A 27,698-nucleotide genomic window follows, 5' to 3' on the forward strand; every position below is an offset into this window, starting at 1 on the left:
TCACACCATACTCTGAGTAAAGAAGTTACCCTTCAGTTCCCCTTAAATATTTCACCTTTTACTGTTAACCTGCAGTGTAACTTCTAGTGCTAGTCTCATCCAACCTGAGTGGGAAAAAGCCTGCTTACATTTGCCCTATCTATACCCCTCATAATTTTGTATACCTCAATCAAATCTCTCCTCATTCTCCTATGCCCCAGGGAATTAAATTTTCAACCTTTCCATATAGATCAGGTTCTTAAGTCCTCGCAGCATACTTGTAAATTTTCTCTGTACACTTTCAATATTATTGATACCTTTCCTATAGTAAAGAACTGCACACAATTCTTCTAATTTGGCCTGACCAATGTTTTGTAAAGCTTCAACTAACATCCCAACTTTTTTACTCAATACTGTGATTTATGAAGACCATTATGGCAAAAGCTCTCTTTATGGCCCTATCTATTTGTGACACCGCTTTCAAGGTAATGGATATGTACAGGTGTCACCCGCTTTTCGAACATTCGTTTTACGAAACCTCACTGTTACGGAAGACCTACATTAGTACCCTGTTTTTGCCTTCAGAAGGTGTTTTCACCGTTAGGAAAAAAACCCAGCGCGATAAAAAATCAGAGCGCGAAAAATCAGCGCATGATAAAAGGCAGTGCGCCTCGCGCCCTGAGCAGCTGCTCTCCGCGGATTCTCGCCGGCATTGCTTTAACACGTGCCTGTGAGCAGCCGTTTGCAAGATGAGTTCTAAGGTATCGGAAGAGCCTGAAAGAGCTCGTAAGGGTGTTACACTTACGGTAAAACTAGACATAATTAAGCGCTTTGATCATGGTGAACCAAGTAAGGGCAACATGAGTTTGGCTTGTGGAAGCTGATGAACATGATGTTGATCAGGTTTTGAGGAGGTTTTGGCTTCCCATGACCAAGAACTGACAGATGAAGAGCTGATGCAATTGGAAGAAAAAAGGATAACAATAGAAACCGAATGAGTAATGATAAAGTACAACTTTAATTTTGAAAGGGTACGTCAGTTTAGGAGATATTTGCAGGATGGGTTGAGTCCTTACAAAGAACTGTGTGATAGAAAAATGAGCGAGGCTCAGCAGTCAAGCAAGCCTTCCACATCAGCCACAGCAGACGACGAACCTTGACCTTCGACATCGAGGCGAGCAGACATAGGAGAAGATGAGCTGCTTGCTCTAATGGAACCAGACGACGAGATGACACCCCAGTGTCCCACCACCCCAACACCGAGGCCGCGGACAGGTACTGTACCGATTCGCGGAGAATGCAGCAGTAGCCCGGAGGCACACAGCACATCTTTAAGAAAAAAGCCGAAACAAACATGTTAATTAATTAGGTGCCGCCCGACATGTAATTGTCGGCCCAGATCAGTGCCGGCACTTCACCTTTGGCTAAGGCCAATTTAAATTCCTCTGCTAAGCCCCATGCAACTTCTGCCCTAGTCTCCCACAAAGTCTGAGAGAACACTTTGCTAGGCCCTAATTTGCCTCAAGACCACAAGCACCTTCTCTTCTATAATCTGGATTTGGTTCATGACCTCACTACTGTTTTGCTTCATTTCCAAAATATTTTTGTATAAAGCTTTTATAGAAGTTTTTTTATTTTGTTGAGACATACCTAGGTATACTTGGCCAGGGCAGATGATGCATGGCAGGACAGTTTTTACAAAGGCTATAAAAGCATCACACACACACACACACAGTTGCGTTTATAAGTATATCGGTTTGCAGTCATGTTGATATGCATGCTCTATGTGCATATGCTGTCTGCACTCATTATAATAAAGTAATTATACAGAAGTATTTTTGATACCAAAAATGGCTCACCAATGTTGCAACAGCCATGATGCATTCTGTTATATTTGTGGCGAGTATACGCTTAAATCTCAAAGACGGAGCGTGACTCTTCTTATTAAGAAAGCCTAAGAGCTCTACATTGGGTGTAAGATTAATGACCAAGACAAAGCCCGGGCTCCTCATATTTGTTGTGCAACATGCGCTGTCGATCTTAGAGCTTGGCTCAGAGGTACTCAGAAGTCAATGCTGTTCACTGTCCCGATGATATGGCGCGAGCAGAAGCATCATTTGACAGACTGCTTTTTCTGTGTGACCAGTGTGTCTGGTTTCTCTGCTAAAAACAAGAAATCCATTGAATAACCCAATCTCTGTTCAGGCATGAAACCTGTGCCACATGACAATAGTCTTCCAGTACCAAAAGCATGGAGCCATGGAGTCTAAAGGAGGAAAACGAAGATGCCATGATGCATGAGTTAAGAATGGAAAACAACACTGATACTGATACAAATTTTGAACCCTTTATGTCAAGGGAGCTTCATTTGATAACTCAATCTTAGTTAAATGACCTGGTCAGAGACTTGGGTTTGTCAAAGGCAAAAGCAGAGTTAATGGGTACAAGGATGGGATCTGCTGTCACCAGGCACAAAAATTTCCATCTTTCACGGTCACCAGGAAGATTTGATGCAATTCTTTGGTCAAGTTGATAGGTTTCTGCACTGACATTGATGACTGCTTTGTGTTGCTAGCATGACCCACAACAATGGTGTCTTTTTATCGATTCTTCAGTGTTAGGCATGAAAGCTGTGCTGCTACACAACGTCGCTGTCCATCTTTTGACACCAATCGGCTCTGCAGTACACATGAAAGAAAACTACTGAAATTTGGAACTCTTGTTGAAACACTTACAGTACAACAACCACAACTGGAACTTCTGAGGTGATCTGAATGTAGTTGGCCTTTTCTCCTTGGAGCAATGGAGGATGAGAAGTGACCTGATAGAGGTGTATAAGATGATGAGAAGCATTGATCGTGTGGGTAGTCAGAGGCTTTTTCCCAAGGCTGAAATGGCTAACACGAGGGGGCACAGTTTTAAGGAGCTCGGAAGCAGGTATAGAGGAAATGTCAGGGATAGTTTTTTTATGCAGAGAGTGGTGAGTGCGTGGAACGGGCTGCCGGTGACAGTGGTGGAGGTGGATATGATAGGGTCTTTTAAGGGACTCCTGGATAGGTACATGGAGCTTAGAGAAATAGAGGGCTATGGGTAACCCTAAGTAATTTCTAAAGTAAGTACATATTCGGCACAGTACTGTGGGCCGAAGAGCCTGTACTGTGCTGTAGGTTTTCTATGTTTCTATGTAGTAGCACTGCTACTAGGAATGCAGCTTAGATGCACCAAGTACTGCTGTTTCATTTACAAATGGGACAGCCGTGCTGAAGAAGGAATGCTAAGGAAAATAAATGCACTTTACTCTTAGTGAGACTTCTGTTGCTGCACTAACTCCAGCAAATATTTTATATTCAGCTTGTATTTAGTTGTTTTAAGAGCGATGCATGTAGCACTAATTTCATCAGTAAGCCTACTCCTATAATTAGACTTGACCAAGTTCATCTCTGAAAACAATGACTCACATTGAATAGTCATGGAGATCCTACACCACATTCAGTACTTGCTGATATATCACTGAATATCCAGTGTTCACTCATGAATGACAGAGGAAAAACATAAGCAGAGCGAAGTCAATGCCAACTGAACCAACTTTTTACTATCCAAATACTGAGAGTACACCAGTTCTGTGAGGATTGGAGTCCTCTTGATTCAAAGTCATATGTTCTTGCAACTATCTAGCTGGTGCTTAGCCAGCATGAGATATTTCCTGTTTAAACATCTCACTGCTCCCAGGTTGTGAAAAAATCATTCATTGCTTCTTTTAAATTACCGTGTATTGTTTTATTATTGGTTGGGTTTAAAGAATTGACAGGTAGTTCTGCGTGCTACGTTCTAACAATATTTTTGCATATGCTGGTTTAGGCATGTATGTCACGGATTTACCTCCTCTGAATCTAATCCTTTCCTTCGGTAAGTTCTATGTATTGGAGCCTTCCTAACTATTTGTAATTATAACAAAAGTAAAATTCCAGCTGAGATTCAGGTGAGCATAAAATAATTTTATGTCTTTCAAACCACAGAGGTTGTTATTTACATTTCTCTTAATAGATTAGGAACATTTATAGTGCATATGTACACAATTTTGAACATTAGAAGTAGGCTGTTATGATCTGTTAAGCCTTCTCCTGCATGAATTTAGATTGTGGCTAATCTTCGGCCTCAAATCCAGCTTGTTGCTCAGTTCCTTTTTCCTCCAGCAATCTTAGAATCAAAAATCCTCAAAGCTAAGCATCTACTCATGGAAAATTCTCAAAAGAAAGCTTCTCATGTCTGCCTTAAATGGCTATCTCCTTATTCTGGGGCTATAGTTCTAGACTTTATGGAAAGAAGCTGTCCTTTTGATCCCTCGCGTTATCTTGAATGGATGTATGTCTTAATGAGATGACATTTCATTCTCCAAAACTTTAGTAAACAGAAGCTTTTCTTCCCTGGGCGTTTTTCATTGGTTGATCTGTCATCTCGAGAACCAAGTTAATAAATTTGTGCTGAATCTCATTTCAGAGCAAATATTTCCTTGCCTTAGGACACGGAAGCTAAGATTGCATACAGTAATAAATGAGATGTCATTAAAGCCCTGTACAATTGTAACAAGGTCTTTTAAGTTATGTATTTCAACCAACTTGCATTGAACATCTGTATACCATTTACTTTACAACTTGAAGACTATGACCACATGATTACTTTGTGTGTTTCATAAACCAGCCATCTTATCCACAATTCTTCACAGACCTTTTTTTTGCATATATATTTTGCTAATTTCCATCTCCATGGCATCTGTAGTTCTTCCTTGAGCTCAGCATACCAGTTAAATCAGGGGCAGTGTGTAGTGAGACTGTCAGGAAGGACAGGCAGATGATAGGGCAAAATTGTGGGATGAATTGCATTGTAACAGGGACATAATTGAAAGGGGTGATGAATACAGGGCTGAAGGTGTTATATTTGAATGCATGCAGTACACTAAATAAAGTAGATGATCTTGTATGCAGTTGGAGATTGACAGGAATGATGTGGGTTTCACTGAGTTGTGGCTGAAAGAAGATTATAGTTGGGAGCTTAGTAACCAAGGAATCACATTGTATTGAAAGGACAGATAGGTAGGTAGAGTGGGTGGTGTGGTCCTGTGGGTAAAAAATGAAATCAGATCCTTCGAAAGAGGTGATATAGGATTGGAGGATGTAGAATATTTATGGGTAGAGTTAAGAAACTGCAAGGGTAAAAATAAAAAGACCCTGATGGGAGTTAAGTACAGGCCTCCGAACAGTAGCCAGGATGTGGGCTACAAGTTACAACGGGAGATTGAAAAGGCCTGTCAAAAGGCAATGTTACGATACTCATGGGGGATTTCAACATGCAGGTAGATTGGGAAAATGAGGTGGATGATGGATCCCAAGAGAGAGAATTTATAGAATGTGTATGTGATGGCTTTTTAGAACAATTTCAGGTTGAGCCCAGTAGGGGATCAGCTATTCTTGATTGGGTGTTGTGTAATAAACTGGATTTAATTAGGGAGCTTAAAATAAATGGACCTTTAGGAGGCAGAGGCTTGACAGAGGAGCTGGCCAAAGTTGACTGGAAGGGGACACTAGCAGGGACGACGGCAGAGCAGCAATGACTGGTGTTTCTGGGAGCAATTGGAAGGTGCAGGATAGTACACCTATGGCCAATGAGGGAAGTCAAACACAACAGAAAGGCAAAAGGAGAGGGCATATAATAGAGCAAAAATTAGTAGGAAGTTACATGCTTGTGAAACTTTTTAAAAAACAGAAGGCAACTAAAATAGCCATAAAGAGGGAAAAGGTGAAATATGTAGGTAAGATGGCCAATAATATCAATGAGGATACCAAAAGCTTTTTCAGATATATAGAGAGTAAAAGAGAAGTGAGAGTAGATATGAAGAGGTAGTAATGGTGGACAAGGAAATAACAGACAAACTGAATAAGTATTTTGTATCAGTCTTCACTGTGGAATATACTAGCAGTATACTGGAAGTTTGAGAGTGTCAGGGGGCAGAAGTGAGTGCAGTTGCTAATACTAGGGAGAAGGTTCTTGGGAAACTGACAGGTCTGAAAGGAGATAAGTCACCTGGACCTGATAGACTACACCCCAGGGTTCTGAAAGAAATAGCTGAAGAAATTGTGAAGACATAATGATCTTTGAAGAATCATTAGATTCTGGCATGGTTCTGGAGGATTGGAAAATTACAAATGTCACTCCACTATTCAAGAAGGGAGTGGGGCAGAAGAAAGGAAATTATACCAGTTAACCTGACCTTAGTGGTTGGGAAGATGTTGGAGTCCATTTTTAAGGATGTGGTTTTGGAGTACTTGGAGGCACATGATAAAATAGGCAAACAACAGGAATTCTGCAGATGCTGGAAATTCAAGCAACACACATAAGTTAGTCACTGGTAAGTTAGTCCTGACGAAGGGTCTCGGCCTGAAACGTCGACTGCACCTCTTCCTAGAGATGCTGCCTGGCCTGCTGCGTTCACCAGCAACTTTTATGTGTATTGATAAAACAGGCCATAGTCAGCATGGTTTCCTTAAAGGAAAATCTTGCCTGACAAAGGAAATAACAAGCAGCAAAGAAAAGAGAATTGGTTGATGTTGTGTATTTGGAATTTCAGAAGTCCTTTGTCAAGTTGCCACACGAGTCTGCTTAGCAAGAGCCAGTGGTATTACAGGAAAGATATTAGCATGGATAGAGCATTGGCTCATCGCCAGGACACAAAGAGTGGGAATAAAGGGAGCCTTTTCTAATTGGCTGCCGGTGACTAGTGGTTTTCCGCAGGGGTCGGTGCTGGGACCACTTCTTTTTAAATTGTATGTCACTGATTTGGATGATAGAATTAATGTCTTTGTGGCCAAGTTTATGGGCGAATCGAAGATAGGTGGAGGAACAGGTAGTGTTGAAGAAGAAGAGAGGCTGCAGAAGGACTTGGAGAGTTTAGGACAGTGGTCCCCAACCACCGGGCCGCAAAGCATGCGCTACCGGGCCGTGAGGAAACGATATGATTTGGCCATATAAGTCAGCTGCACCTTTCCTCATTCCCTGTCACGCCCACTGTTGAGCCATTACGCACGCGAGGTTATTATCAGCGCGTCATCCATGTCAGCGCGGGAAGGAGATCAACTCCTCGAGCTTGCAAATGATGGCGGGCTGAAAAGTATGTTTGACGTAACATCTCTGCTGGCATTCCGGATCAAAGTCAAGGCTAAGTATCCTGAGATAGCCACAAAAGCACTGAAAACGTTGCTTCCAACATATTTCTGCGAAGCGGAGTTTTCTGCAACAAATGCAATGAAAACTAAATTGCGGAATAGACTGGACATAAGGAACCCCCCTCGGGTATCGCTGTCGCCCAGCACCCCTTGATAGGACCGTCTTGTTGCAGGGAAACAAGCCCAGGTATCCCACTGATTCAGCGATATTGGTGTGTTGCAATGATTTTATATGTTCATACGGGGAAAATATGCGCTGTGTGTTTAATATCCAAACGTTACTTGAAATGTTATGATGCTATTGACTTACTTATATAACCAAATAACAATTACAGCACGGAAACAGACGATCTCTGCCCTTCTAGTCCGTGCCGAACGCTTCTCTCATCTAATCCCACCAACCTGCACTCAGCCCACAACCCTCCATTCCTTTCCTGTCCATATACCTATCCAATTTTTCTTTAAATGATAATATCGAACCTGTTTCTGCCACTTTTACTGGAAGTTCGTTCAACACTTACTTCAAGCTCCCCTGTCCTCCCCTGATAATTGACTCATCGCTGTATTCATGCGAGGAAAATATGTGCTGTGTGTTTCATATTAAATTCGTTAGATAAACCCTTTTAGAAACGAAACTGAGTGTATTAGCCACTTATCACCGATATTCCGGTTGTGATTAACACCCCCCCCCGAACAGAATCGCCAAAATCGATTTGCAGGGGGAAAAAAATCGGCAGGCGCATCCATGTGCAGGTCATGCATGCGCACTGGTGCCCGCACAAGACTTCATGGTCATTGTAGTCTTTCTCGGGGTAAACACAACGTATTTGACTGCTACTCTTGTCCGTTGGCAATCCTCCCCCCCCCCCCCGCCCACCCGGTCAGCCGGTCCACAAGACTATTGTCAATATTAAACTGGTCCGCAGTGCAAAAAAGGTTGGGGACTCCTGGTTTAGGTGAATGGGCAAAGAGGTGGCAGATGGAAGACAATGTCAGGAGAGTGTACGGTCATGCACTTTGATAGAAGGAATAAAAGCATAGACCTTTTTCTAAAAGGGGAGAAAATTCAAATATCAGAGGTGCAAAGGGACTTAGAAGTCCTCGTGCAGGATTCCCTAAGGGATAACTTGCATTTTGAGTTGGTGGTGAGGAAGGCAAATGCAATGTTGGCATTCATTTTGAAAAGACTAGAATATAAAAGTAAGGATGGAATGCTGAGGCTTTAAAAGGCACTGGTGTGGCTTCACTTGGAATATTGTAATCAGTTTTTGGCCCCTTATCTAAGAAAGGTTGTGCTGACGTTGGAGAGAGTTCAAGTAGGCTCACAAGAATGATTTTTGGAATGAAAGCGTTATTATATGAGGCGCGTTTGATGGCTCTGGGCCTGTACTCCCTGGAATGTAGAAGAATGAGGGAGGATTTCATTGAAATCTATCGAATGTTAAAAAGCCTGGTGTGGATGTGGAGAGGGTGTTCCTTATAATGAGAGAGTCTAGGGCCAGAGAGCACAGCTTCAGAATAGGACGTTCATTTAGAATGGAGATTAGGAGGAATTTCTTTAGCCGAATGGCCTAATACTGCCGCTACATCTTATGGCCTTATGGATTCTTTTTTCCATTTTGTTAGTTGACAGCCTACCTTGTTACATTTCATGTACAGCTGTCCCCCGCTTTTCGAACGTTCGCTTTACGAAACCTCACTGTTACGAAAGACCTAAATTAGTTACCTGTTTTCGCTAACAGAAGGTGTTTTCACTGTTACGAAGAAAAGCAGTGCGTGAAAAAAAGCAGCACGTGATAAAAAAAGGCAGTGCGCGCCCCGAGCAGCCGCTCTCCCCTGGATTCGGAACTGCATTCTCACCGGCATTGCTTTAACACGTGCCTGTGAGTAGCCATTTGCAAGATGAGTTCTAAGGTATTGGAAAAGCCTAAAAGAGCTCGTAAGGGTGTTACACTTAGCGTAAAACTACACATAATTAAGCGTTTCGAACGTGGTGAATGAAGTAAGGACGAAATGAGTTTGGCTTGTGGAAGCTGACAAACATGATGTTGAAGAGGTTTTGGCATCCCATGACCAAGAACTGATAGATGAAGAGCTGATGTAATTGGAAGAGGAAAAGATAACAATCGAAACCAAATGAGTAATGATAAAGTACGACTTTAATTTTGAAAGGGTACATCGGTTTAGGGGATATTTGCAGGATGGTTTGAATTCTTACAAAGAGCTGTATGATAGAAAAATGCACGAGGCTAAGCAGTCAAGCAAGCCTTCCACATCAGCCACAGCAGACGACGAACCTTGACCTTCGGCATCGAGGCAGGCAGACATAGGAGAAGATGACCTGCCTACCCTAATGGAAACAGATGACACCTCAGTGTCCCACCACCCCAGCCCCCGGGCTGCGGACAGATACTGATTCGCGGACAATGCAGCGGTAGCCGGGAGGCACACAGCACATCTTTAAGAAAAAAGCCGAAATAAACACGCTAATTAATTAGGTGCCACCCGGCATGTAATTAATTAGCATGTTTATTTCGACTTTTTTCTTAAAGATGTGCTGGATGCATCCCGGCTACCGCTGTACCCCTGCATTCTTCGCGAATCGGTATTGGTCGCTGCCCAGAGGGTGGGGGCCACTGCACCACCCAAACTCCGACGACTCAGTCTAACACACCATCATCAGTGTGCTCGGCACTTTCCCGAATTCCGGTAAGTGATACTCCACTGTACATACATTATTTCTACTTTATATCAGCTGTGTACTTTTAAGTGTTATTTGGTATGATTTGGCAGCTTCATAGCTTAAAGGTTACTGGAGAGCGCTTGCGTGAGATTTTCTGCCGACGGCGCTTGCGCCACGATTTTGCCGATGGCGCTTGCGTGAGATTTTCGCTACGGAGAACAGTTCAGGCAATGATTGTGGAAACGTATTTCTACTTTATATAGACTGTGTATTTATTATATCATTCCTGCTTTTACTATATGTTACTGTTGTTTTGGATTTTATGTGTTATCTGGCATGATTTGGTAGGTTATTTTTGGGTCTGCGAATGCTCATAAAATTTTCCCATATAAATAAATGGTAATTGCTTCTTCGCTTTACGATATTCCGGCTTACGAACCGTTCCATAGGAACGCTCTACCTTCGGATGGCGAGGGAAACCTGTATTTGGATAGTATAATTGAACATTAATTGAAATTAGAGTTTTATTATTTATAAGGAAAGAGTGAGCAAGCCCAGTACTAGAGGGATCCCCGGCATTCTTTGGGAAGTGTGAATCTGGAGGCTCTTAAAGTCATTTGGAGTGAGATTGGTCATTCAAAGCTGGATCGTCTACTTTTGGTCAGAGGCCCAACATAAGTTTGCCAATATGTTGGGTCTTGAACACCCCTCGGAAGACTTTTAATTACGTAGACTCGCTTTAATGTTATTTTTGGAATTCTTACTATCATGGATTTGATGGATGAGAAAAGATCTGCAATCTGGACATTCAATTTTGACATTTTGAGAGTCAAGTTTTCCTTCCTTATAATCTTTGAATACACCAATAATGAATTATCAACAATTAGCTAAAAATTAACTTTTATTACTCCTCTATGTTTGCTAGGCCTAGTCACTGAATTGCATAGAATAATGCAATTATGAACGGGCTAATTATTTCATTTATATATTTAAAAATAAGAAATATTTCGGTGAAGTCAGAAATCTGATTGTGCTACGCAATTCAAATTAGCAATGCCTTGGAATTAAGATCTTGGCAGAACACTATAATGTAATACAGAATCAGGTCAGCAGTAGTTCTTAAAAAAAAATCCAATTGATCCACTGCCGCCTCCTTTTTCCTATTGCTACAACATGTCTGCTTTCTTTGAATATTCAGCAAACTCTCTTTTGAAGGCTACAATTAAATCTGGATTAAATCTGGCTACAATTAATCCTGCATTGTTTGCAGTGGATTACTTGCATTACTTCAATCATTCAGCAAGCCGTCTTCAGCTCTGACTTCTGATAACAAATTTTACTTCCTTGGAAATGATTTTTCATTATTTATTCTGTATAAACCATTCATAATTTTAAACTTATCAAATCTTCACTTTGCCTTCTCTGTTTTAAGGAGTTTATTTTATCTGCTTTTCATCACAGCTTGACTTTTATCTAGTTAATATTAACATGTGGATTAGGAACAGGATCAGGCCTCTTGGGAGTCAGAAAGTGATTCATTTGCTGTACAATACCTAACCTCCCACTTGATCTTGTAAATATAGTAATTATGAGGCTGCTCTCCTGAGTATGAAATTGTCATTTATCTTCTCATGGAATGTGTGCTTGCTGATTAAGGTCTGGAAAAAAATACAGTGCTCTTGTTGAGACTCAACCCAGATCGGTCTTGTATGACACTGAAATGTGTGCTCTGTGCACTCGGTCTGAGGGATCACACTGAGGCAACTACTCCTGGAAGAATATCAACTCAATGAAATATGTCCTCTCACTTATCTGAAGCTTGGAGTGCAACTCCAGTGCAACTATCCTTATTTGAATTTTAAAGATGGACATATCACAATGTCCAGGATACATAGTGAGGGAGGTACTGAAACTTGGTGTTGCTATTGCAAAGGCTGTATGTGGAAGTTCACAGTGTAAGGTCCTTCTGTCATTGCACAAAGATGGCTGTATAGGGTTTTAAAAATCTCTTTGGCACTTCGCTGAATGAATGTATGTAAAAGAAAAATGGATACTGTGAAATAATGTAAATCTTGTCAATAAATAGAATTTAAAACTTGTACTGAGAATGGTAAGTTGCAATACACAATGTATTTTAGGGGACAAAGGTCAAGCTGATTTAGATCAGTAAAATTTGCATGATGATTGTGATATGCAATTGTACTAAATATTTTGGCATCAATGTTTACATAAATCTAAAATGGAGAGGCAGTGCCTCCATAGGTGAACAAAAGGAGCCTGAGTAAGACTGACTGAAGGCACTTGGTTCAATTGGAATAAGAGTAGCCTGATGGGCTGTGATGGAGGGAAGAAGAAAACTGGCTGATGTGGAACAATGTAGTCAAGCCACTAATGAAATGAGGTTGATATTGTAGCCCTATTTTGAGGGAATAGTCCAGAACAGAGGAAGTCCCTGTATTTCCCTGCAAAGCTCACATTTTTAAACAGAAAACAATACTGGTCTATGACTCTTCAGGCCCAAGACTGGACTTCTGACAGTATTCTAATCCTGGCATATACTTAACACAAGCCCCTGTTTCCTTTCTCGCTGAGAATCAATTGTTTGTTTAAAAGAGTAAGTTAAGGGTGGAAAGAAAGCAAGATTGATGTAGACAAGTGATTTCTGTATTTGTACTGTCAGTCAATTTTTCCCCCTATCCAGCCACCTCCATACCCAATCACCCCAGAGCTTAATTTCTGTAAGATGATCATTGTTAAAATCATGGCCATTATGGTTTAGGATTATTGAGGCAATAAATGTTGCATGAAGAAAATGGCCTTTTGTATAATTTTTCATAATATCAGTTTAATTTCTGTGTTTGTTAGTATAGCAAAGCATTTGTTTCAATGAGTAAACTTACTTGGTGTAAAAAAAAATTACAGTTGTCTACTGCTGTCTTTGAGATGTTGGTCATCTGAATTTCATCTAATGTGCAGTTAAGTAGTTCAATGAAATATGTCACTGTTCTTTAATAAAAATGTATGTGTGCGTATCTTGAGTTTGAAATTGGACTTTTTTTTAATAGCCTGTCTTCCAACCAGTACTTGCTGCAGAAGATTTTCAAGTCTTTAAGTCATTGATGTTACAGAAAAATGTAGAATTGCAATTACAAGCTCTTCGAATGATTCAGGAGAGAAATGGTAAGAAGCCAACTAAATTATGAAGTATTATTGATATTTACAGTAGAAAAATTAATAGGTGATATTGGGGAACATGTTTATCCATCCTTTAAAAAATAATCCTTGAAAGCCTGGTAACATTCTGAAGGATCTGCCCTGCACTACCCCTTTTATTTATCTTGAGACGGACTGTCCAAATGCAAGCTCTGTAATCATGATGTGGTCTGATTAAGGCCCTGTACAACTTAAACATACTGTACATTCCATAGACTTTTATGGAATGTATGTTTAAGTAGTATAGGGCCTTAATCCATAAACATACATGAAATAAACAACATTCCATAAGCTTTTAAAAATGTTTCCATTTGCACATTAATTGCTAATTATCTATGTATCAGTGCAATTGATTGCATTGTACAGCTCTACAATGTATAGGCTTTTGCCATTATGAAACATCCTGATTTTTTTGGGATAATATACAGTGAATGAGCTTGCATTTCTCCATAGCAGATATCATCCACTACCGTTATGTCCATTCACTTAATTTGTTTATTTCAAATTTTGCAGCTGTGAAATGCTTTAGAACATTTATTATGTTAAAAATGCTACATAAATACAAGTTGTTGTTCCTTTGTAACTTAACCATCAACACAATTTGATGTCCTTCCTAACATATTCAGATACAAATTTCAATATGTAAACCTTTCGTTCCTTTATCCATTTGTCGATGGAAATGTTGAAAACTGTGACCCAGTTCTAACAAATGACAAATACCATTTGCACCTAAAGGCATAAGGATTAGCACTAATTTGTCATATGTGCATCAAAACATATAGTGAAATGCAACGTTGTGCATCAAATCAAGGAGTTTGCTAAGCAGCACACAAGTGTTGCCACACTTCTATTGCAAACATAGCATGTCCACCGCTCACTAACCCTAACCCAACATCTTTGGAATGTGGGAAGAAAGCAGAGCACCCAGATGAAAGCCATGCGGTCGCGGGGAGAATGTACAGCTGTGGGAATCAAACTTCAATCTTAGAGTAGGTGCTATGAAGTGATTGTGCTAACTGCTACACTACCATGCTGCCCATAATGTTTCCTCTTTATTCATTTGATCTCTTACTCTCTTATCACCTTCCCAAAGATGAGCTCAAGTCACAAAGTTGTTTCTGCATGCTCTGATTTTTGCACACAATCTCTTGAGTGAACTTTATTGTATACCTGTTGAAATGTATAATAACAAAATCCATTAGATCTGTAAGATTCTCTTATTAATTGATGATTATGAAAATGTTCAGTCACCCTATTGCAAATAATAGATTCCAGCATCTTTCCACAGTTGATATAAAGCTAGTGGATCTGTAGATTCTTGCTGTATAGAATGTATGTTTCTAATCCAGTGTCATAAATTGTGAACCTTATGAACTTTGAAAACTTCTCCTCTTTCTTTTAATATCTTTGTATGGAAACCATAAGGTCTTGAAAACTGAAGGCCAGGCAGCATCTCTAGGAAGAGGTACGGTCAACGTTTTGGACCGAGACCTTTCGTCAGAACTAACTGAAAGAAGAGCTAGTAAGAGATTTGAAAGTGGGATGGGGAGGGGGAGATCTGAAATGACAGGAGAAGACAGGAGGGCGAGGGATGGAGACAAGACCATCCCTCCTCCTCCTGTCTTCTCCTTTCATTTCGGATCTCCCCCTCCCCCTCCCACTTTCAAATCTCTTACTAGCACTTCTTTCAGTTAGTCCTGACGAAGGACCTCGGCCCAAAATATCGACCGTACCTCTTCCTAGAGATGCTGCCTGGCCTGCTGCGTTCACCAGTAACTTTTATGTGTGTTGCTTGAAATTCCAGCATCTGCAGATTTCCTCGTGTTTGAGGTCTTGAAAACTTATTTTCATATACTGTATTATGAAAAACTGTAATTGCTCTAATCTTAAATATTCATTTCAGATGACTATTTTCATATCATTCATTGTAGTAGCACTTGTACCTGTCTTTAATTCACCCACTTTCTCTGTTGTTATTCATTTGCTGTTAACATATTAAAATGGCCTGTAAAAGTTTATTTACTGTAAACACCTCATGCTGCTGGATTTCATATTTTTTCCTCCCCATTGCATTTTTATAATCTTTTAGATAAACGTTTTCTCTTTTCTAGGAGCCATGTAATTGCACAGTGAAATTTTTCTACTGAATATTTCTTTGACTGCTTCCCACTGCTTATGTTAATGCATTAACAGTTCAGCTCTTGTCAATTTATTCCCTTCTTAACCATGCAATGATTGTCCTGCTTTTGCCTGAAGTCTTTAGTCGTGCTTCTGGCTCATCTTGCTCAAGTCATATGCCTAACCATTCACAAGATGTTCCTTTGGTTAGATTGGTAATGAATTCTGGTTACTCTCATCCCAACTACCATAACTGCACACCAAGGAAGCAACCTGGATAATGACTACTGCCGAAGTTACTTATTTGGTATCATGCAATTTGGATTTAAATTGTTTATTTTATCAGTCCTTGGGCTACTCATAAAATAAATATATTAGCATATTTGTGTTTGTTAGGAGAGTTAGACAACTTTGCTTTATACTGCCCCTTCTTAGGCACATCTTTGGAGTTGATGATGAGCTTTCACTCTAATTCTTTGGTGGCTTATGATGCCAATATCGGATCCGCAACAGGTCGACCAGGAGATGCAGCACTTCCTGCTGCTATTTACACTTGGATTCTAGATGAGTGACTTGAGGTTCTCTTTGTTATCCCGCATGACTTTGTATTTATGTGCTAGGGATTCCTATGCATTGGAGGCTTCCATGAATTGTTTTCCCTCCCAGGTAGTCTCTTTCTGTGACAGAGATTAGAAATAATGTGGCTACTCCTGGAGTCTTAACGTTGGGAGCTAGAATGTTGGCCTGGCTGAGGATACTGACTTTGGTTTCTTCATTCTGAAAGTGGATTTGGAGGATTTTGCAGAGATGACAGTGCTAGTACTTCTCTGGTGCTTTGAGCTGCACGTTATAGGTATTTTGCTTTTTAGAAATGTCCTGGAGGGCATGGATAATTTTTGCTTGGTAGATGTGTATCTGTGTTGGGTTAGAGGTCATGATCCAATGTTACTCTGTGCAGAAAGAGTAAATTTCTTAACTAATTGTCTCCCTTTGTTGATATGGAATGTGAGGCACGTTGTCCACTGGTACATCATGGACATTTATTATTAGGTGAGAAGTTATGCTGCTGCTCTTGTGCAGGAGAACTGATTGGTAAAGGATCTTGGTTTTAAGGATATTTGTGAAAGGCCTATTGTCTCCTACTTCATTGGCCGAAAATTCATTTTCTGAACAAATGTTGTTTGGCCACTAACTATAATTCTATTACTGATGCTGGAGTAAACTTTGATTCTGGAGTGCAGGTACAGTTTTCTACTTTTTTCATACAATAGCACCACTCCAGAGGGAAGTTTGTTAGAGGACGAAGTACAATGTCCTGGTAAGAAAGATTTAGAGAAGTTCTGGGGTGATGACCCAGGCTTGCCCCAGGACATCTGAAAAGTCCTTTCAAATGGATTCCTTCTTCTGTGGTTCATGGAGATCACTCTCACATCTTCTCTGTTCCTTATACTTCTGTTTTTATTCCACTTCGCTCCAGACAGAAGAGAGAGAGAGAGAGCTCCTTTCATCCTCAACTTTCCTCAACTTTCAATTCTTGAGCGTCTAATTCCAACCCTTTGTGCTTATGCTTATTTTCAGCCCTTTGTGTTCCTACTTATCCCCCTCCAGCAACTGTCTCCAATCTTCACATTTCCCTTCCTCCCCCCACCTTTCCCTGTATGCGTATCCATTTTCTTCTCTTTAGCCTGCTTCCATTTATCATTCATTATCATTAATACTAGCCTCTGCAGAGGTTCCATCCAAAATGTCAAAAATTCCTTTCCTCCCACAGGTGCTACTGAATCTAGTGAATTCCTTCAGCAGATTATACCAACCTTTCTAATTTCCTTTGGGACCAACCTGTGTTGAGATTGATGGATCCAGTACTTCACCTGTGCCTAAAAATGACACAAAAATTCACGAGAGAGTCCCTGCTATCTCTTCCCTTTCCACAATGCTGCCCTGGGACAGATTTCAGCTAGGCACAACTGTAATCAAAAGGGTTTCTATAAAGGCAGCGCTGTCAGTCCTTTACATCCTTGTGAAAACCGTTTTGCATCTGAAGATGGTGACTTTTTTTTAATCACCAGCTGTGACTTCTGTAATCCAATCTATGGATCGGTGATTGTATGGAATCAATATTATCAATTTGAAGTTTTTAAGGTTGTTATAACCGGGGGGGGGGGATAGTAATGTGGACAAGCTCCCACTACCTATTGAATGCTCCCAATGGTGTGCGTCTCTGGGGTGGTGGAGGCTGAGGGCAGGTTTGATAGAGGTTTATAAGTTTGAGAAGTATATAATTTAATTAGATCAGCATTGAGGGCCGAAGGACTCTGTTCCTGTGTTATACAGTCTTCTGTTATATTGTTTCATTGCTTGGATTATATAAAATTGGATTACCGGTTTCTATATCCACTTGCATTTGTGCATCCTCTCATGTTTCAAATATTTATCTCCCAAGGTGGCATTCCATTTATGTTACTGGACAACTGAATCTGAAAATGCGAGTTTGAATTCCACATCCACCCCTTCACCATTGTAGCTGAGGAATTTAAACACGTAATTAATGAATTTGGTCTTGTGACTATGAAACCACTAATTTTTGTCCAACACAACTGATTTATTAATCTAATCTGTATTCAAAAAGCAAAATAATGCAGTGACATGAAATAAAAACATAAAATACTGGAAATTCCCATCAGGTCAGGTGTATAATGTGAAGACAGAAATAGAGTTAATGTTTTAATTAATGTTCCATCATAATGAACAAAGTGACAATAAAAATGACTTTTCCTCTCTTGGTAGGAGTTCTACCTGAATGTTTGACAGATGGAGAGGATAAGATCAGTGAACTGGAGCAACAGGAACTTAGGATATTGAGAGAGGTGCTGAAGTGAGTAAATGTGCTAGATTACATTTCTCCTTTTGAATTAAGACACCTTCTAACCCACTGTAATAAGATTATTAAATGGTTCCTTAGTTGGATAAAATGGACTCTTGACCTCATAGTCTGCCTTGCCATGATCTTGTACTTTTTTGTTTACCTGTACTGCATTACTAAGTTGTTACACTTTATTCTGTATTATTATCATTTTATTTTGTTCTATCTCAATGCACAGTATAATGATTTGATCTGTACAAACAGTATGCAAAATAAGCTTTTCACAGTACTGTATGTCAATACATGTGATAATAATGAATGTATATAAATAGTCTTATTTACATTGCACTAAGTAATTCATTGTTTTGCTTGAATTAATTAGCTTTTCCTCAATCATCATGTTTTTATATCGTACATAAACTGCAACATTTTAGGCTTCCGTTGGTGCCTTAATATAGGTTTACCTGGTGCAGAACGGTTCACTTGCTGCAGTGCACTCTGCACCTTGCTTCTCCACTTTATTCCAGCTTTGGCTGGCATATCTTAGACAGTGCCATTCATTTGAATATGATGGCCATTCTGGAAGGAAATGTTAAGTGAAAGTATATGACTTGTTAATTTTAAACTTTAATTAAAATATTTTAAAATTATTTTCCTAAATTAGGTTATTTTGAATTAATTGAAATTAATTTTAATATTTTGAATACTTTTCAACTGCTTCTGATCAAAGACATTCAGAAACAGTTGGAACAGCTTTTGGACAACACAAGCAACCAGAAGACCATGTGGGTGGGAGCCTTGTTTTCTGCCACCTGTGGCTCTATTGTCATTTGTAGCCCTCTCCATTTCTTTTACACTGGTCATCTTTCCCCAATGATTTTAGCTTAGAGTTCTTTTTGCATTTCAAATTTCTTTTTACCGCCTTTTCTCTTTCTATACGCCTCTCTCTATATACTTAGCATTTAGCCCTTCTGTTTTTCCCTTGTTTACTATATTTTCCATATTTAATGTTGTACATCATTTTAATACCATTGTGGTTTGACATCATTGTTTGGTGTAATTGTAGTTCAATTTATTTTTCTGCTCTTTTCTTCGTCCCTCAAATCAGATTTTCTCTGATCTGTGAACTTTATTATGCTTATGTTATCTCATTTATTATCTTCTGTTATGGTTTCTTTGGCTTAGGTACCACTATTTTTTTTTAGCCTGGTTCATTCTGCATACCAGATCTAAAAGCAGACTTTATATTGTTGAGATATTTGTGTGTGTATATACATATAAAACTTATTATTGTGTATTTAATATATCAGCAATATATGAGTAGTAGTGTAACTATGTTGTTTTATTAAGCATTCTTTGTTTAAATAATTTATTATGTGTTATATGTAAAAGTATGTGAATGACATACATTATTACGACACCACATAAGTGCACACCTCACTAAAGAGGAAGGAACTGCACGCCTTTATCCCCAGCTCTGTGGGGTTTTTTTCTGATTAGTTTTATGTTTTTGGAGTTACAAAACACAGCAGTGGCAACAAGTAGGTTTAAAAATCAACCCAAGACAACTACTTAACCTGTTGAAGCGCAGTGAGATGTTTGGGTTTTTAAAAAAGCACAGCATGCTTTCTTTGCAAGAGGAGAGAAATAGTCAAGTTTAAAAAAAAGTGCAGCACATGGTTCCTGGGGAAGGGACAGAGAAGCTAGAGTTTTAAAAAAGGCTGAAAATGGATGAAATTCATAGGTTCATAAACAGTAAATGCTGGGTGGTAATGATAATAAATAGAAAGCAGAAATGGCAGGCTTCGTTGGAAAGATAGACATATTTGATTGTACAAAAGATAACTTAGGGACGTATACTGAATGGATTGAACAAAATTTTGAAGCAAATGAAATAGCCAATGAGAAACAAGTGCTAGTTTTGCTGAGTGCAATTGGTGGAAAAGCATACAGTTTGCTTCGAAGTTTGACTGCTCCAACCAAGCCAGCCGAAATAAGCTTTGTTGATATCTGAATGTAATGCAGGAACATTTAGAACCAAAACCATCGTTGATTGCAGAATGCTTTAGGTTTCTTTAGTGGAATCGGAAAGAAATAGAGTCCATTTCAGCTTATGTAGCTGAATTGAGAGATTGTCCAAGCACTGTCAGTTCAATGATGGGCGTAAAGATCATTAGATTGTTTAGATTGTTAGATTGTTTAATTTTTGAAATCTTACAAGAAAACTTTTTTTAAAAAAGCTCTTAACTGAAGCACAACACATATTTAAAAGAGCAGTTGAAATCGTAGCATCAATGGAAACTGCAGCCAGAGATGCAATTGAGTTGCAGTCAGGAATGAAAGTGAGCATGAACAAAATTGCAACATCTAATCAGAAACCTGCTTTACCAAACAAATTATGTTACTGTTGTGGCAGGGGTTCACACACAGTACATCAGACCAACGTAGGTTTAAAGACGAAACTTGCAGAAAATGCAACAAAGTAGGACACATACAAAGTGCATGTCGAGCAGACAAAAATAAATGGACAGTACAGGGAAGAGAAAAAGCTAAAAAGTCAAGTTGCAGTTTCAAAAAGAGCACTAATCTGCATGCTGTTGATGAAGCATCTAATAATGATGAGAGTGACGTAGGACTGGGTACTCTTGAGATTTACCATGTCAAAACTAACAATAGACAAGCAATATGGCTTGCATCAGAAGTCAACGGAAAATTAATAAAAATGAAATTGGATGCTGGCTCGACTGTTTCAGTCATTCCACAAAATGAGTTTGAATGGCTTTTCAAAGATACTGAACAGAAACCTGCAGATACCAAGTAAAAACTTGTTCTGGAGAAAAGATAACTTCTGTGGGAATGACATTCACAACAGTGAAATACAACAAACAACAAGTCACATTGGGCTTGTATGTGGTAAAAGCAGAAGGATTAGCATTGTGAGGATATGATTGGCTGAGACAACTACAACTTGATTGGATATCCATCCACAATTTGCATATCACATACCCTGCATGGTACTGGATGATGCCTTGGCAGTGTTCAGGGATGGTGTAGCAGCAACTTGAATAAACCAATTCTGGTGCTGGTGACCACAGGGGCAGTTATCTCCTATGATACGCCCTCTGATCAATCCAATAATAATGTTTAAAAAAAGTCAAATAAATATATTTGATCCTTTATTAGCAATTACCAAAACATAATCTTGAAGCATTGAAACTTGTGAAACTAAAACTAATGATGCCAGACTTGGCTGGCACCAGGGCAGGAATGGATTCTCAATATTCCTGGATTTCAGTGTTTTAAAAGAGATGGAGAGGGGGGAGAAAGGGGAAGAGTGGTGGCATTACTGGTCAGGGATACTATTACAGTTACAGAAAGGGTGGGTAATATAGCAGGATCCTCTTTTGAGTCAATATGGGTAGAAGTCAGGAATAGGAAGGGAGCAGTTACCATATTCGAAGTATTCTATAGGCCTCCTGGTAGCAGCAGAGATACCGAGGAGCAAATTGGGAGGCAGATTTTGGAAAGGTGCAAAAATTACAGGGTTGGTATCATGGGTGACTCTAACTTCCCTAATATTGATTGGCACCTGATTAGTTCCAATGAATTAGACGGGGTAGGGTTTGTTAAGTGTGTCCAGGATGGATTCCTGTCACAGTATGTTGACAGGCGGACTAGGGGAATGCCATACTAGATCTAGTATTAAGTAAAGAACCGGGTCAGGTTACAGATCTCTCAGTGGGTGAGTATCTGGGGACAGTGACCACCACTTCCTGGCTTTTAGCATTATCATGGAAAAGGATAGAATCAGAGAGGACAGGAAAATTTTTAATTGGGGAAGGGCAAATTATGAGGCTATAAGGCTAGAACTTGCGGGTGCGAATTGGGATGATGTTTTTGCAGGGAAATGTACTATGGACATGTGGTCGATGTTTAGAGATCTCTCACAGGATGTTAGGGATAAATTTGTCCTGGCGAGGAAGATAGAGGATGGTAGGATGAAGGAACCATGAGTGACAAGTGAGGTGGAAAATTTAGTCAGGTGGAAGAAGGCAGCATGCATGAGGTTTAAGAAGCAAGGATCAAATGGGTCTATTGAGGATTATAGGGTAGCAACAAAGAAGCTTAAGAAGGAGCTGAGGAGACCAAGAAGGGGGCATGAGAAGGCCTTGGTGAGTAGGGTAAAGGAAAATACCAAGGCATCCTTCAATTATGTGAAGAACAAAAGGATGACAGGAGTGAAGGTAGGATCGATTAGAGATCAAGATGGGAAGATGTGCCTGGAGGCTATCCTTCTCTTCGGTATTCACCATTGAGAGGGAACTTGATGATGGTGAGGACAATATGAGTGAGGTTGATGTTCTGGAGCATGTTGATATTAAGGGAGAGGAGGTGTTGTTAAAATACATTAGGAAGCTTAAGTCCTCGGGGCCTGACGGAATATTCCCCAGGCTGCTCCACGAGGCAAGGGAAGAGATTGCTGAGCCTCTGGCTAGGATCTTTATGTCCTCGTTGTCCACGGGAATGATACCGGAGGATTGGAGGGAGGCGAATGTTGCCCCTTCGTTCAAAAAAGTTAGTAGGGATAGTCCGGGTAATTATAGACCAATTAGCCTTATGTCTGTGGTGGGAAAGCTGTTGGGAAAGATTCTTAGAGATAGGATCTATAGGCATTTAGAGAATCATGGTCTGATCAGGGACAGTCAACATAGATCGTGTCTAACAAGCCTGATAGAGTTCTTTGAGGAGGTGACCAGGCATATAGATGAGGGTAGTGCAGTGGATGTGATCTACATGGATTTTAGTAAGGCATTTGACAAGGTTCCATACGATAGGCTTATTCAGAAAGTCAGAAGGCATGGAATCCAGGGAAGTTTGGCCAGGTGGATTCAGAATTGGCTTGCCTGCAGAAGGCAGAGGATGGTGGTGGAGGGAGTACATTCAGATTGGAGGGTTGTAACTAGTGGTGTCCCACAAGGATCGGTTCTGGTACCTTTACTTTTTGGGATTTTTATTAACGACCTGGATGTGGGGGTAGAAGGGTGGGTTGGCAAGTTTGCAGACGACACAAAGGTTGGTGGTGTTGTAGATAGTGTAGAGGATTGTCAAAGATTGCAGAGAGACATTGATAGGATGCAGAAGTGGGCTGAGAAGTGGCAGATGGAGTTCAACCCGGAGAAATGTGAGGTGGTACACTTTGGAAGGACAAACTCCAAGGCAGAGTACAAAGTAAATGGCAGGATACTTGGAAGTGTGGAGGAGTAGAGGGATATGGGGGTACATATCCACAGATCCCTGACAGTTGCCTCACAGGTGGATAGGGTAGTTAAGAAAGCTTATGGGGTGTTAGCTTTCATAAGTCAAGGGATAGAGTTTCAGAGTCGCGGGGTAATGATGCAGCTCTATAAAACTCTGGTTAGGCCACACTTGGAGTACTGTGTCCAGTTCTGGTCACCTCACTATAGGAAGGATGTGAAAGCATTGGAAAGGGTACAGAGGAGACTTACCAGGATGCTGCCTGGTTTAGAGAGTATGCATTATGATCAGAGATTATGGGAGCTAGGGCTTTACTCTTTGGAGAGAAAGAGGATGAGAGGAGACATGATAGAGATATACAAGCTATTAAGAGGAATAGGTAGAGTAGACAGCCAGCGCCTCTTCCCCAGGGTACCACTGCTCAATACAAGAGGACATGGGTTTAAGGTAAGGGGTGGGAAGTTCAAGGGGGATATTAGAGGAAGATTTTTTACTCAGAGGGTGGTTGGTGCATGGAATGCACTGCCTGAGTCAGTGGTGGAGGCAGATAGCACTAGTGAAATTTAAGAGACTACTAGACAGGTATATGGAGGAACTTAAGGTGGGGTTATATGGGAGGCAGGGTTTAAGGGTCAGCACAACATTGTGGGCCGAAGGGCCTGTCCTGCGCTCTACTGTTCTATGTTCTAATGATATTAATTGGACTTAAGTGAAGTAGAGTTAAGCGATTTTATATGTAATTAAGCGAAGTTAAGTGGTCAACAAAAGATATAACATCCGTCGTTCCCCAGCTCTAAACCTAACTAGAATAAAGCATGAATATGTAACTAAACACCTCCACCCATGTGACTAACTAACATAATAAACATTACAAATGCGCAACACAGAATACAATGCAGATAGAAAATGGATGCATGGCTCCTACATCCCAGCCCCCTAATTATTATACTATAATTACAACTACGTACTGCCAAAACACAGGAGAGATTACATCTTAACGTTCACACAAATATCCTCTTTCTTCTTCAGGCAAGTCATGCGACACTCTTCTAGGCCAGAGATTACCAGCACTTAGCCTAGTCTCAAACTTCTGCCTCCTGTAGAACAGGGGTCCCCAACTTTTATTGCGCTGCGGACCAGTTTAATATTGACAATATTCTTGTGGAGACTATAATGACCATGAAGCCTTGCGCGGGCACCAGTGCGCATGCGTGACCTGCGCATGCGTGTACCTGCCGATATTATTCTCTGCAAATCGTTTTTGGCGATTCTGTTCGGGGGGGGTGGTGGGGGGTGTTAATCACGACCAGAACATTGGTAATAAGGGGCTAATACACTCAATTTCGTTTCTAAAAGGGTTTATCTAACGAATTTAATATTAAACACACAGCGCATATTTTCCTCACATGAATATAGTGATAAGTCAGTCATCAGGGGAGGATGGGGAGCTTGAAGTAAGTGTTGAAAGAACATCCAGTAGAAGTGGTAGAGGCAGGTTCGATATTATTTAAAGAAAAATTGGATAGGTATATAGACAGCAAATGAATGGAGGGGTATAGGCTGAGTGCAGATCGGTGGGACTAGGTGAGAGTAGCTTCCGGCACGGACTAGAATGGCTGAGATCGCCTATTTCCGTGCTGTAATTGTTATATGGTTATATAAGTCACTTATCAGTCAATAGCATCATAACATTTTAAGTAACGTTTGGATATTAAACACACAGCACATATTTTCCCCGTTTGAACATGTAAAATCATTGCAACACACCAGTATCGCTGAATCAGTGGGAGCCCTGGGCTTGGTTCCCTGCAACAAGACGGTCCTATCGAGGGGTGATGGGAGAGAGTGATACTAGAAGAAGGTTCCTTATGTCCAGTCTATTTAGTTTTTGTTGCATTCATTGCAGAGATATGTTGGAAATGGAAGAAACGTTTTCAGTTCTTTCGTGGCTATCTCAGGATATTTAGCCTTGACTTTGATCCAGAATGCCGGCAGAGATGTTATGTCAAACATACTTTTCAGTCCGCCATCATTTGCAAACTCGAGGAGTTGATCTTCTTCCCACGCTGACATGGATGACGCACTGTTAATGACTTCGCGTGTGTTCAAGCTCAACAGTGGGCGTGACAGGGAATGAGGAAAGGTGCAGCTGACTCATATCGCCAAATCATGTTGTTTCCTCGCAAATGCTCTGCGGCCCAGTGGTTGGGGACCGCTGCTGAGAAGGCAAATCTTGATTATAGGCCAATCCAAACAGCTGGTCTTAGTCTTGATGTGCACCTGTCGCACAAACCCTTTTCTGTCTGAGAAACTTGAATGACTTTTCCCATGACCCATGAGTTTCGAGGTGCTGTGTCATCAACTATAAGCACAGTATCTCCTGGGGAAAAAAAATCGTCTTGTACTTGACCATTTCTGACGCTGTTGTAGCTGGGATAAATATTCCTTAACCCACCATTTCCAACACAAGCTCAGTATGTCTTGAACTTGCTTCCATCTACTATGAGCATAAACATCCTCCTTTCGGAACTCTCCTGGTGTTCAGGATGCTGAGGTCTGGATAACCCATGTGCCCCGATGAGCTAAAGCCCTACAGTCCAAATAACTGAGTCCTGAACTCCTTCCACTATGTGTCCAAAGACTTGCCACTGTAGCTGTAATGAGCTCCATATGAAGGATGGAAACCAACTTCAATGGAGCTACTCTAGATTTTCCCGTTGTAAAAGTATTGTACACTTGCGAACCTGTGTCATGCAACAATATGGAAGTCACCACTCTGCAACCATCATCACTCACATTTATAAAATGGTGTAACTGTGCAACCATAATTTCACCAAAATCTAGGTGTTTCAAATATCTTGCTATCTTCCAATTGGTGGAAGTTCCTCCAGCCAAATTGTTTGCTCACAAACAACTGATATTGGTATAGTATCATCCCAACCAAGTCCTTTCTTGCATAGGTTTTGTAGGATCTTCTTAGCCGATAACACCACTGAACTCTAGATTTCTAAAGGGTCATAGATGGAACTAACTGTGGAGAGGATCTCCTTTCTGGTAAGCAGTCTATCTTAGATCATGATCTAAACTTGAAAGTATCAGACCAAATGCACCATTACACATCTAGTACTCTCTCCACCAAAGGAATATCTTGATCCAAATCCAAGTCTTTCTTGTCTTTTCTCCTTGTTACTCTGGTGTAACAGATAGCACGCTAAAGGGTGAACTGTTCTTCATTATCTTCTGCACATTCCCTAGGAGGGAAATTGGCACCACTTGATGATGAAGTTGCTACGAAGAGATGTACCGCTGTATCTTGGGTGAGGTTATCATCAAGCCACCAAAGAAACCTGAGTAGGTCTGCATCTTCCACTGGCACCTTAACCTGATGAAACATTGATTTGATATTCATCATAATCACCACTGGTTCTTTTGAATCTGGTTATGACTCCAATTAAAGAACTAGTAAGATCAGGTCCCTGTAACAATTGAGCATTAAGTGATATTTCCCGGATAGTTGCTCCACAGTCAAAAGCAAGACAAAGTTTCCCTTTTCTTGGGGTGATTAACTCTGTGATGTGGAATATTACCAGACTTTCCCATCACTTCATTCCAGATTCTCTGCTGGCACTCTTTCAGCAGAACCTTTGAACATGAAATCTGTGTAGTCAGTGTGAAATGGCAAACTCTTGTTTCTCAAAGGTAAACTAGTCTAGTTGTGACATCCACCAATTTTGCAAAACTTGCCACCAGTTCCATGAACTAGTGATCTTCTTTTGACCAACGAGGTCATTCCTCCTGACTGCATTCAGGGAAATGTGTCTTGAACTGCTGCTGCCAAAGCTCATCCAAGTTCAAAACTGAAATCCTGTTAACTGTCAGTTCTGACCAAACATAGTCTCTTTCGCCACTGTGGTCTCCTTGCAGTGGTCCACTAAAAGTCCAACCCAGCATTGTTCTGATTGCATAGGGTCTATCATTAACTCTTCAAATCACTTGCAACAGCTCTAGTACTTTAAGCCTATTTGCCCCTGTCATCAGCTCAATTTCTGAATACATTTCTGGCAAATGAATATGCTGAAGATCATTCCTGAAGATCCCTCTGACGAGGAGTGTTTCCTTTGTGGACAGACATACTTTCCCCCATATAGATGTTAGGGAGTCCACAGTAGTTCACGCATCTAAGCCAGTCACTTCTAATCCTGAAGTTATGGTGCTACTCGCAGCCTACTCCTGACCAATGGTGCATAAGAGAATGCATATATTTTTTTCCTGTCAGGTTGAGCTTGTTCATGAGGCTCACTGTATAGGACACTGCTGTACATACTTGATCCAGGAAAGCATAGTTAACCACAGTCTTGCAACACACATC

At 40.5% G+C, this 27,698-nt stretch overlaps 1 protein-coding gene across 2 annotated transcripts in view; it reads left to right on the forward strand.

Annotated features, from left to right (window-relative positions):
• Positions 1-27,698, forward strand: part of cfap36 (cilia and flagella associated protein 36) — a 120,551-nt gene that overhangs the window by 23,953 nt on the left and 68,900 nt on the right. For both annotated transcript variants that reach the window (XM_063055925.1, XM_063055926.1), the window contains exons 4-5: positions 12,945-13,059; positions 17,998-18,085. In XM_063055925.1, the coding sequence (XP_062911995.1) occupies positions 12,945-13,059; positions 17,998-18,085 (203 nt within the window). The remainder of the gene's footprint in view (positions 1-12,944; positions 13,060-17,997; positions 18,086-27,698) is intronic.

This window comes from Mobula hypostoma, chromosome 8 (assembly GCF_963921235.1).
Source record: "Mobula hypostoma chromosome 8, sMobHyp1.1, whole genome shotgun sequence".
Classification (NCBI taxonomy): domain Eukaryota; kingdom Metazoa; phylum Chordata; class Chondrichthyes; order Myliobatiformes; family Myliobatidae; genus Mobula; species Mobula hypostoma.